Below are 11,993 nucleotides of genomic sequence, written 5' to 3'. Positions count from 1 at the left end.
TCGCTTTGTGCTTTTCAAAGCATTAAGAAATGATCATACCATCATTTCGTTTCATGGAATGGAAGCCAGCTCCGTTCATTCTTTATGATTTTCTGTGAAGCATAAAGGTCAAACGAGCGGTAACAGTAATAAAAATATAGAATCTGTTATTTCTTATACCCATTTACACACAATGCCTAGCAGAAAGGCGGTTTCTGCTCAGGATAGATACAGATTCTACGTGGGACAAGCTACGCAGTTTTAGAATAGAATGAGATGGTAGAATATTATGAGATTATTTAATTTGTTTATACAAAAAATAAAATAATTAAATTATCCTGCTCGTGAGGGCGCTGTGTTTTGATGACATGTTCTTTAGTTTGTCGTGTAAAAATAGTTGCAGATAGTTTCAGTGTTTTTAACGATTTTAAGAAATCAGTAGCATACTTTTCAGTTAAAAATCAAGGTTTGTCCAGTTTATGCATTTTCATATTTCCAGAAACATTTAAATGTTATAAAATCTCAGAAATATGGACGTTTGTTGAATATATAGCTAGGCCTAGGCTTCTAGACTCAGAGGCTAGAGTAATTGGTTAATGAAGTGTATCAGTACGCCGTAATTGATGAGGACTTGACTGGCCTTTTAGGGCCTAGGAAATATTTATCATTGCTTTTAGTTATTTTTTTAGTTTTGGTTAATTATATGTTTTTTTGTGTAATGTAACTAATTATTTTCAGCGACCATAAATTTCTACGGTTTGCCTAATTTTTTAATTTTTTTTTTTGGCAAAAAATGTATTTAGCCTACTAGCTAGCCTAGGTAGGCCCTATATTAAAATTTAAAGTTACAGCCTGCCTACCACAGTTCAAAATGAACCAATTTCCCTCCAGCAGGCTAACAGGTAATGTTTGGACAACAATGCAATGATGGCCTTTTATTATCTGACCTGAATACAATAGATATTTCTTTTGATCTTTACTTTTTGATAAGATAGTTGTATCATTTGAAAGTGTGACGACAAGTGTCAGATGGTGGATATGGCGTGGCGTATTAGTGAGCTTGACGATGGTCTGGCTCAAGTGGCTGCAGAATTTGAAACTAATCTAAGTGGTTTAGGTATGGAGCTTGGTACTGGGGCTTACAACATGAGGTAAATATACCTTTTCATTCATATTCATTTATATTACTTTACATTTACCAAATTTTAAGAAAGATAACTACAGTACAATTAAAATCAAGCTTGATATAAATTGAACCCTACTACTATTATTGAAACCTTCAACTGCCCCTATACATTTGATTTTCTATTATATACACTATTAAACTTTATGTGACAAAAAATGTGATGTGCCCATATATGGACATGATGATATCATATCACTACCGTATTTAAACATATCACTACCAAATTTTGGGCACATCATATACCCAAAATTTGGTAGTGAAATGCTTTAATATGGTAGTGACATCACTTTTTTTTGTTAAACTAGTTTGATTATAGACAGAGTTCACATTGAGCATTTGGTGCATCCATATTAATAGCATACCTAAATCACCATTTTACTAAATTTAGTTATAATTTTAAATGAAACAAATTTTATCCTGTTTATTTTGTTTTTACTTTGTCTCACTTTATAAGCGCCAACAGATTGAACCAAGTCAAAATAAAAAATAAAACTTTATTCATTGCATGTGTCACCAATTCTTTTAATATTCGTAATTCTTATTTTATGATCTAATAAATAAGGTGTAAAATGTCAAGGATATTCAGCTATCACTAACTGTTGCTACCTACCAGTAATTTTGTTTATTGCTTGATTACTTGTGTAATATAAAAATCCTCCAAAGATTCATCAAAACAATTGAAAATAAATAATGGCACATCAATTCTTATAAACTCCTGTGACCATTTTTCAATACCATTAAATAATCATTAATCATGGGTCCAAATCCTGATTTCATCAAGATTTTACTTACTGTGTTGGTGGTACTTCATACCATGGAAAATAAACCACATGCCATTGTTCTCATCAGCTGTCTTGTAAGAAATCCCCTCCCCCACGATCCCATCAAATAAAGTAAAAGTCCTGGGGCTAGCTGTACCATGTCATCAATCATAAAATACATTGCATGCTTTTGTCAAATTTCAATACAAATATCACCATTCCCAGCATGTAACTGTTTTCAACAGATACTACTTTTGAATAAAAACAGGTTCTGCTACTGTAGGAAATTTAATATGGTCTAATCTTAATATTACATAATTAAATGAAAAAACTATATTATAACAAAGACTTGTTGTATTCTGTTGTTGTTTTGTTTACAGATTGGCATTACCAATCTTATAACAATGACTTATTGTATTCTGTTGTTGTTTTGTTTACACATTGGCATTACCAATCTTATAACAATGACTTATTGTATTCTGTTGTTGTTTTGTTTACAGATTGGCATTACCAATCTTATAACAATGACTTATTGTTTTGTATTATATTGTTTTATTGTTTTTGTTTTGTTCAAATACAGTGAGGTACATATTGCATATTTTAATGGAAAACTATATAACAAAGACTTATGGTTTTTCCATGTTTGTTTTGTTTACAGTGAGGTATTGGCCTTACCAATCTTCAAACAGGAAACTATCGATGAAGGGTAAGATAATATCTTAATATTATTATATCATAATTTAACGATCAATGTTTTAACAATTTCCTGTCATCATTATTGTTTACTTGATTGTCTTTGTTTGAATCTTAAATCATGTTTTTTTTTCTTCAAAAACATCCCACTTATTTTAGAAGGTATGAATTGGCACTGATTTTTTTGGTTCAATTTGTTTTTCCAAAAAGACTGAACAAGAAAATAGTCCTTAAATACTATTATATTAACATTTCTTTACAAAGTAAAATAAGTGTTGCACCAGAAAAAAAAAAAAGTAAAAATAAGTCACATGTTGTATTTAAATAGCTTTTGTTTCTACTAAATGGATTTTAATTGAATGAATCTGCCACTTTTCCAATTGTTAGCCTACACAAAGAGCGCATACTAATTAGGATAATTGCTTACGGATAAAGTCCTTTCTTCAAAAGTTATTTCTTCAAAAATCCTTTCTTCAAACAAACTGTAATTTAATAAATGTCTTCTGAAGATTACAGTATGAAACAAATTTTAAGGAGAAAAAATCGTATTAATGTAACTATTGGTCCCTCAGTGGAAAAAAAATATTATAAATAAATCATTCTCATTTAATACTTTAATTTTCCTTTAAACAATTTGAAACTTTTAATGATTTAACAATACAAAAAACAACCTCCAATGCAGCACTTTTTAAAATTCAAATTTAATTGTTGATTCAATGTTGAATCATCAGTGACTATACAATATAACATACGTTTTTAATTTATATATCATATATGTATACACATTTTGTCATCACAACTGGGTTTTTAATTCAATATCCCCCTTTCTCCCTCTCATTTCCATTTCTAAATCATTACATTTTCCGGTTTTTTCACAACTGAGAAAACTAAATATTATTCATGATTCATTATTTATGACATAGCAGTATTTTCAATGCATCGTTTGCCATGCTTGAAGAATAGTGGTCTTCAGTTTTTATCAAATAAATTGTTTAGAATGTACTGTATGCTAGTACAAACTTATTACCATTTTTTGTTAAATTTATCCTATCTGAGATTACTCTCTTATTGTATTCTCTCTATTGTATAATAGTAGAATACAGAATCTTTGCTCACAAAATCTTACAGACCGCATGTCCGTTATTCTATTTATTGTTTACATTTTATTTCAGGTTTCAATGTATTTTAAACGCTGCTACTTCTCCGGCAACGAAACTCAACGAAGAAACACTAACTTATTTGAATCAGGGCCAGTCGTACGAACTCAAGATAAAATATCTTGGAGACACAGCCAAGTATCAAGGCAAATTCAAGGTATTATGGATTCCTCAATGTTGTATTATCTTTTATGGGATGTGAGGGGCAGACTGCAATACAATGTACAGAAGAAGGCTCATTAAGCACACACCTTGGGACCGAACAAAGTGTCACCTTAGCAGAGGACGTGTCCCCTGAATATGGTTGGCCTCCAATGTTAAAACATATATCCCCACTTTTCATGCGAAAGTGTCCCTTTCATAGAGGTTTGACTATCTCTTGATGTTGGCTATAGTGTTAAATCAAATATTACCTCTTTTTTGTTGCATGGCAATTGTGCCCCTAGTAGAGGTGTGCCCTTAATAGAGGTGTGCCCTTAATAGAGGTGTGCCCTTAATAGAGTTGGCTTCCGTGTTAAAACATATCCCCCCTCGTTTGTTTCACTGGAAAATGTCCATTTACTAGGGGTGTCCTATAGGGTTCTACTATATATAGGTAATGTATGTCCTAGATCTAAACCATAACACTCTGACAATCCTTAGCCTTTATAATTCATGTTATATTTGCATGTAGTAATTTTGTTTTTTCTTAAAGAGCAATATTAGGGTGTTGTTTCACGACAAACGTTTGCAATATTCTGAGGAGGAGCAGCTGGATGCATGGCGATCCAATCGGCCTGGAGAAAGGATTCTTAAACTTGATGTTCCACTGTCTTACAACATCTTGGAATACCACAACCTGCCTAACAAATTAAATACTATTGAAATTCACTGGGATCCTAGGAACACCGTAGGCTGTTATGTACAGGTATGGTTCAATCCCATTCAAGTATTTTGCAATTATACAGTAAGCAGGGTAAAAAATATTGGATTATTTAGTAGTAGATTATTAGTATTGTGTCTAACATTGTTATCTGCGCTAATGTATGTGAATCTATACACTGTTCAGTTATTAACATAAAGACAAACATCTAACCAGTACCCATTTATACTTGGGAGAAAGATATAGATACAGATAGTAGGCCATCTTCACATTTTGCCACATTTTGCAAAATACAGTATGTGGTATTTCTGATACAGATATACCTGGTGGATAAATCGGGTATTTATTTTATGTCGTTAGGCATATGTTGACAAGGATTACCAATATTAAATCAATCACTGTCCTATCAGATAGGTGGTAGTCCCCCTGATACAGAGGCTGTGAACCAGTCCACCGTACACTGGACTTACAGTTTATAGTCCTTTAGAGAAGACTTGTTTCACCACCAGAACTAGGAGCAAGTCGGCCTCTAACCCATGCTGATATTGTTGGCTGTTTAGAGTAAACAGCGCCTCGGTCATTTCACTGGTATAGGTATGTCAATAGGTATGTCAATTAGCATAGCAGTTGAAAGATCAAAAAGTATGTTTTGTTTTTATAGGTGCATTGTATTAGTACAGAGTTCACTGCCAAGAAACATGGAGGTGAGAAAGGTGTGATATTCAGGATCCAAGTTGACACATACATCAATGATAAAGACACACAGGGAGATACTCCATTGCACTCAGCAAGCTGTCAGGTTAAAGTCTTTAAGGTAAGGATTGAATTAAATTAGGACAAGAAACAGATCTAGAACTATGACAGATCCTGGTTGGAAATGTGTCCACTCCATATCATACCCAAAATTACTAACTGCCACTTGTTAACAAATACACAATTTACACACTATCTTTCATATAAGGTGGTACAGGGAACAGATACTGACCAACCACTACCCCCACAATCACTGTTTTCTACCCTGAAAAATCTTTCCCTAGTTGATCGCATGCAGGAGGTAACTTCCTTTAAAAAACGCTGCAACCAATCATTGCAGTTTAGCTGTAAACATAAAAGGTCTGAAACGGATGAAATTGGTCGATGTAATATGAGGTGCTATAGTTCATTTGAATACCACCTTTAATGACAATTTTTTTTCGTTTTTAAATATTTGAATTCCAAATGCATATTTTTCTTTAATTGGGATCATGTTTGTTTTTCTTTATAGCCAAAAGGAGCAGATAGGAAACATAAAACAGATCGAGAAAAAATGGAAAAGAAAGTTGATAAAGACAAGTACCAGCCATCATATGATTGCACAGTTCTTAGGGAACTTAGTTTGAGCAACATGTTTTTAAGTCCTGTAGAATCTAAGGTTAGTTGCAACAAATCTATTAGGAAGGGTATTGAGTAGAGTAGGGTATTTCATTTTCCTGGTTATACAAAAGAATCTCGGACATGGCATTAGGACCTCATGTGGATTTCGGGAAAAGCATCATCAAGTCGAGTGACCCAAGTGGTTAAAAGAGGGCGCTGCAAACCAAAGTCATAATATTGGCACAGGTTCAAGTCTCTCATCCATCATGATGGATAAGGACTTAAAAATAGAAATCCAGTATTTGTCTCGGGTACACCAAGGGCATATTTCGTGATGAGAAGATGGTTACATACCCCAGTGTTCTTTTTTAAATTCAGCCCCTGTTGATGCTCCAGCAGTTATGGGGGCCTGCAGTTTATATCAGGTTCCCCTGCACCCATTCTCAGTATACTTTATTATTATTATTATCACACCAAGAACCAAACATGTTATTGCTTTCTTAATTGGAATAAAATTTGATGGCAATATACTACGTTTAGATAACATATTTTCTTCTTGTTCTAAGGTTTGTAAGGATAACAACATTTCCAATACATCAATTACCAATTCAACTGTATATGAAGGTGATTCGTCCTTTCTCTCACTAGACTGGTATGTAAAGTAACAGCAAGCTGTTAGGCTATATTTACCTTTTATCAACATTACATTATATACATGGAATCTATATTCTATAATTCCTGTTATTTCTTTGTTGCTTTTTAGATTCAAGTTTCAATATTTTTTTCCAGTTTGTTTTCCAAAAATTATTAATATTAACTTTTTTTTTTTTTTTCTCTTTTTAAAGTTCTACTCTGTCGTCATGTAATAACAAAGTAGAACACGAAGATAACAATGAACCTTTACCTGGCGTTGATTTTAATGTAAGTAAAATCTAACCTGTCTTGACACCTGCTGCTCTTTTTCACAACTTAAACATTTCTTCTGATCCTGATCTTTTTGATTAAGCAATTATGCAATTAGAAAATTAAAACTTTAAAACAAGAATATTATTTTTGTCCGGTTACTATAAGAGGTATCTATAAAAAAAGTAGTGACTCCAAGCCATTTATACCGATCCCTGGTTTAGGGTTTTTTACCATGGTTGGAATCCCTTTTATTGTATTAGTTTATGTTCAGCGCTTAGAGGTTTCACAACATTAGGCGCTATATAAATCCAGGATATTATTAATAATCCAACAAAAGGCCTGTTGTGACCCTACTTATTTTTCCACTGTCTATAATATTTGATGGTTTTTGTTTTTCTAGCCACTTAGCTCTCACGCGACGCCACTAGTAACTCAAGAATGGTTAAAGAAAAACAGATTTACTTCCTATTGTAAAACGTTCCAAAATTACTCAGGTATGTTATTACTAATAAACTAGTAATATTTACTATGTTAATTGAATTTAAAACAAAATAAAAGATTTTGTATTTTAATATTATTTTCTTTTAATAATATACTTAACATATACAATTCCACGTTCCTGAACTCATTTGATTATCAACTTGTTAAAAAAACATTATATATTTATTATTTCAAGTTTTGCAAATTTATGGTCAAAACTCAAAATTTCAGAAAAAGACAAATGATATTCTATTCATTTTAAAACATTTTTTATATTGCCAGGTGCTGACTTGTTGAGGCTGAGTAAGGATGAACTAATTCAAATTCTAGGTACAGCTGATGGTATTAGGCTAAACAATGCCCTCCAAGACAGGTAGGAATACTGCTTTGTTATTTGTATTGATTATTTTACTTCATTGAGCCCGTTCAGACGTAACAATTTACACGTGTAATGGTCGCTTGTGGTGTAAATTTTGTCTTAAATTAGCTGTTTCAAAAACCACATCATAAGGTGGATTTTTCAATTACACTTTAAAACGCAAGTTGATCAAATGCAAGATAAGGAGTAATTTGACCTTACTAGTGTAAAAAGATGCATGAAATATGACCTTGCTGGGTAAATTTTTCATCATCCAAATGATAACTGGTTTAGCTCTCAAGGGTATTCCACAGTTACACATATAACTGATTTTAAGTCCAAGCACCAGCCAGCAATTGTTTATTTAACATTAATAAAATATGTCATATCTGATTATCATAATTGTCATTGTTTCAACAAGCAATGTATACCTAGTTTTACAACGCACCATATACATATATGTAGCTATTGAGTCTTACAGTCATTCCTCACATTCACATTTTCTGAGCATACACTGATTTTGACTCAAAAGCTGCATGTTTTCGTATTGTTCAATTATAATTTAGACCTTAGTTATATAAAGTTAAATTTTAATCTATTATTTATTTATTTTATTTGTTTATTTTCTTTCTCTATTTTGTTTCTCTTTTTACAGACATATGAGACCTCGATTAACTATTTATGTGTGCCAGGAATCGGAAAGTGGTAAGTAATAATTTAAATATTGTGTTGCAAATTATAAATTAACTTGTAGAAAAAGATTTTATTTATTTACAGTAACCATAATTCTTGTTCTTGTTATCAGTGTACCATGCAGTCTATCTGGAACGTCCATGTTTGGAGGAATTAAAAATTAAATTATCAGATTTATATAGCGTTACTCCTGAAAGTATATCCAAAGTAATTCGTCAAGGTCCGACAGGGATTCATGTTTTAGTGAGCGATGAGGTAAATTAAAATATTTTCTTTATTTCCACATACACCACCCACATATACATGTACTAAACATGAAGGATGTATATTTTAAGAAGTGTGGTATGCAGAGCACAGATCTTTTAAAGTCATCTTTTCTTAACTTATGACCGAAATAAACAATTTTCAACTCTTTCTCTTCAAATAGGAAAAAAACCAATCCAATGTTTTCTTTGTAGAATGAAAACAGGTTTCAGTTTTCCAGTAGTGATGACATTTTGCATTGTTGTTGTAAAGTATTTCTTTCCTTTTTTAGATGGTTCAAAATTTCCTTGAAGAAAGTTACTATGCATTACAAACAGTTAAAGGTAAGTTATCTATTTTTGTAGATAATATATCTTGGATTCAAATATTAAGCTCTGTCTGCTCTATAAAACTTTATGTGACAACAAAATGTGCCCATATATGGACTTGATGATGTCATATCACTACCATATTTGGGCATATCACTGTCAAATTTAGGAACATCACTTTTTAGTCGCGTGGAAGCGATTCTATAGTTCACTATGTCGGTTGGTCGGTCGGTCTGTCTGTCTGTCGGTCGGTCTGTCTGTCTGTCTGTCGGTCCGGTATCACTATGCGTTTTATTGCTTTCTGACCTTATCTTGATATCAGTTTAATCTAGCTAAGTCAATTTTTCACAGAATATTCCTTATGGCCAGGAATCGATGTGGTTATGTTTTCACGGTGCGCAATAAAAAATTACGCGGTCTACGCACGATTTAACGAAATCACGTTTGTAATCATATCTTCACAACCATGAATCACAATTAAATAAAATTTGGTACTCATAAATTTCAGGGCATAAATCATCATATGGCAATACAATTACGTGCGTAGCGCATGTAACGCATGCGTACGCGCGCTTAAAATTTTCAAAACTTATTTTCGATGAAATAAGAGTACGTTTCAGGCAATTTTAAGCGTTTATAAAATTGCCATGAGTGCGCATATTTTTGCGTGCGCACTGCGCGTTAAATGTTATTGCGAACTCTTTTTGCCCGATTTCTGTTTTCTTGACTTACTTTTCAACTCGAAATTACGTTATACAAGCACGTCAAAAGTGACAGGCTACGCACGTGTAAATTAAAAAAATATAAATGTTTTTAAACATTTCAACATTTTTAAACATGTTCAGTAATTTCGGTCAGTATAGTTCACTATGTCGGTCGGTCGGTCTGTCTGTCGGTCTGTCGGTCTGTCTGTCGGTCCGGTATCACTATGCATTGTAGCACGCGACTTAATGGCTGTTGGCCTTGTTATACCTGAATTCACCCAAGATTTACAGAATAGTGATTTTTAGTCGCGTGGAAGCGACTCTATAGTTCACTATGTCGGTCGGTCGGTCGGTCTGTCGGTCTGTCGGTCCGGTATCACTATGCGTTTTATCGCTTTCTGACCTTATCTTGATATCAGTTTAATCTAGCTAAGTCAATTTTTCACAGTATATTCCTTATGGCCAGGAATCGATGTGGTTATGTTTTCACGGTGCGCAATAAAAAATTACGCGGTCTACGCACGATTTAACGAAATCACGTTTGTAATGATATCTTCACAACCATGAATCACAATTAAATAAAATTTGGTACTCATAAATTTCAGGGCATAAATCATCATATGGCAATACAATTACGTGCGTAGCGCATGTAACGCATGCGTACGCGCGCTTAAAATTTTCAAAATTTATTTTCGACGAAATAAGAGTACATTTCAGGCAATTTTAAGCGTTTACAAAATTGCCATGAGTGCGCAAATTTTTGCGCGCGCACTGCGCGTTAAATGCTGTTGCGCACTCTTTTTGCCCAATTTCTGTTTTCTTGACTTACTTTTCAACTCGAAATTACGTTATACGAGCACATCAAAAGTGACAGGCTACGCACGTGTAAATTAAAAAAATATAACTGTTTTTAAACATTTCAACATTTTTAACAACATTGTTCAGTAATTTCGGTCAGTATAGTTCACTATGTCGGTCGGTCGGTCTGTCTGTCGGTCTGTCTGTCGGTCCGGTATCACTATGCATTGTAGCACGCGACTTAATGGCTGTTGGCCTTGTTTTTTATTGTGTAGACAGAGCTTTAAATTTATGTTTTTGAAAATTGCAATATTAATTGACATTTTAAATGTATAGTCTCTCTTTTCCATGTTTTATACCAAAAAAGTGTTGTTTCATCATTTATCAATATTTATTTTAATGTGATTGTTTATGTTTACTTTTATTTGCAGATGAAAACACCAGTACATATACAGTTATTATGAAGTGAACATAAAACCTTATTAATTGAAATGAAAAAGAAGAAACATTATATTATAAGATTTACCATCATTAGTAAATGAAGAAAAAAGTTGTGATTAACAGTATCAGTTTGCCATCCAAAATAAACTGTTTTGTGTAAAGGTCTGTTTACACTATAACACTTTATGGGACAAAAACATGTGAAGTACCCATATATGGACACGATGATGTCATATCACTACCATATTTGGGCATAATACTACCATATTTGGGCACATCACACATAGTTTGATAGTGTAGACAAAGCATATGGTTGACCATCTCTATCAAATGTTTGTCGGTCTAAGTCCATCTGTCTCCCATCCAAAGCAAACATGTTTTAATGTTGCTGACTGTTTGTGTTTAAAATCATCTGATCATGTAACCATACACTGTACCGTATGAAAACACAATATAATTTGTTAATTTATAATGTTAATGAAACATTAGGTGAAGAAATTTGTTTTAAAATACTAATTTTTATGTTGAAAATTTCTGTGCTATTTTTGTTCTGCTTGCCATGTACGTCCCGATATGAACATGTAGAATAAGCATTGTTATATCCAGTACTGTAGTACACACAAGAAAAAATCAGGCCATATAATAATATTCAAGAAATTCAAGTTTATTATTTATTACACATACATGTATAATGTTATTTGTCTGATGCTTTTCTTAATCTACTTGGTACTAGGTACACATTGATAATTAAGTAATTCTGGTTTGGGATTTGAACCCATGACCTCCAGATCACTAGCCTGGGCAAGTATGGTTAAAAACCTAACCAGTTACCCAGCTCCCTGACACAAAGCTACTCCACATACAGAAGTTATAAAAATATCATCTTAATGTAATAAAACAAAAAGTACCCAATGTACTGTAGTTACTGTTGTATTATTACACATACATTAATCTCATTTAATATTATTTGTATGTAATGTTACTATTTTAGCTTTATTTTTATTTGTACACACTAAAGTCAAACCACTTAGATTTTTTTAACTGAAATAA

General features: G+C 32.7%; 1 protein-coding gene across 2 annotated transcripts; it reads left to right on the top strand.

Annotated features, from left to right (window-relative positions):
- Positions 1 to 337: 337 nt before the first annotated feature.
- Positions 338 to 11,651, top strand: LOC140040082 (transcription factor CP2-like). 2 transcript variants are annotated; one of them, XM_072085755.1, is made up of 15 exons: positions 338 to 445; positions 975 to 1,130; positions 2,585 to 2,632; positions 3,792 to 3,933; positions 4,471 to 4,683; positions 5,300 to 5,452; positions 5,903 to 6,049; positions 6,558 to 6,643; positions 6,837 to 6,912; positions 7,298 to 7,391; positions 7,660 to 7,750; positions 8,391 to 8,440; positions 8,541 to 8,683; positions 8,964 to 9,015; positions 10,934 to 11,651. In XM_072085755.1, exons 2-15 carry the CDS (start codon positions 1,009 to 1,011, stop codon positions 10,969 to 10,971), a joined length of 1,455 nt encoding a protein of 484 aa, XP_071941856.1. In that variant the 5' UTR covers positions 338 to 445; positions 975 to 1,008; the 3' UTR covers positions 10,972 to 11,651. The 2 variants fall into 2 exon arrangements, with proteins under 2 accessions (XP_071941856.1, XP_071941857.1); XM_072085756.1 differs by having other exon boundaries at positions 971 to 1,130.
- The last annotated feature ends 342 nt before the right edge of the window (positions 11,652 to 11,993 follow it).

This window comes from Antedon mediterranea, chromosome 2 (genome assembly GCF_964355755.1).
Source record: "Antedon mediterranea chromosome 2, ecAntMedi1.1, whole genome shotgun sequence".
Taxonomy (NCBI): domain Eukaryota; kingdom Metazoa; phylum Echinodermata; class Crinoidea; order Comatulida; family Antedonidae; genus Antedon; species Antedon mediterranea.
This window is presented reverse-complemented; position numbering and strand designations above follow the sequence as displayed.

Excerpts from the sequence above, each read along its gene's own strand:
- LOC140040082 (XM_072085755.1), top strand. The coding sequence starts at position 1,009 with ATGGTGGATATGGCGTGGCGTATTAGTGAGCTTGACGATGGTCTGGCT. Across the intron at positions 1,131-2,584 it reads ACTGGGGCTTACAACATGAG|TGAGGTATTGGCCTTACCAA; the intron begins GTAAATATACCT and ends TTTTGTTTACAG. Across the intron at positions 9,016-10,933 it reads TGCATTACAAACAGTTAAAG|ATGAAAACACCAGTACATAT; the intron begins GTAAGTTATCTA and ends TTTTATTTGCAG.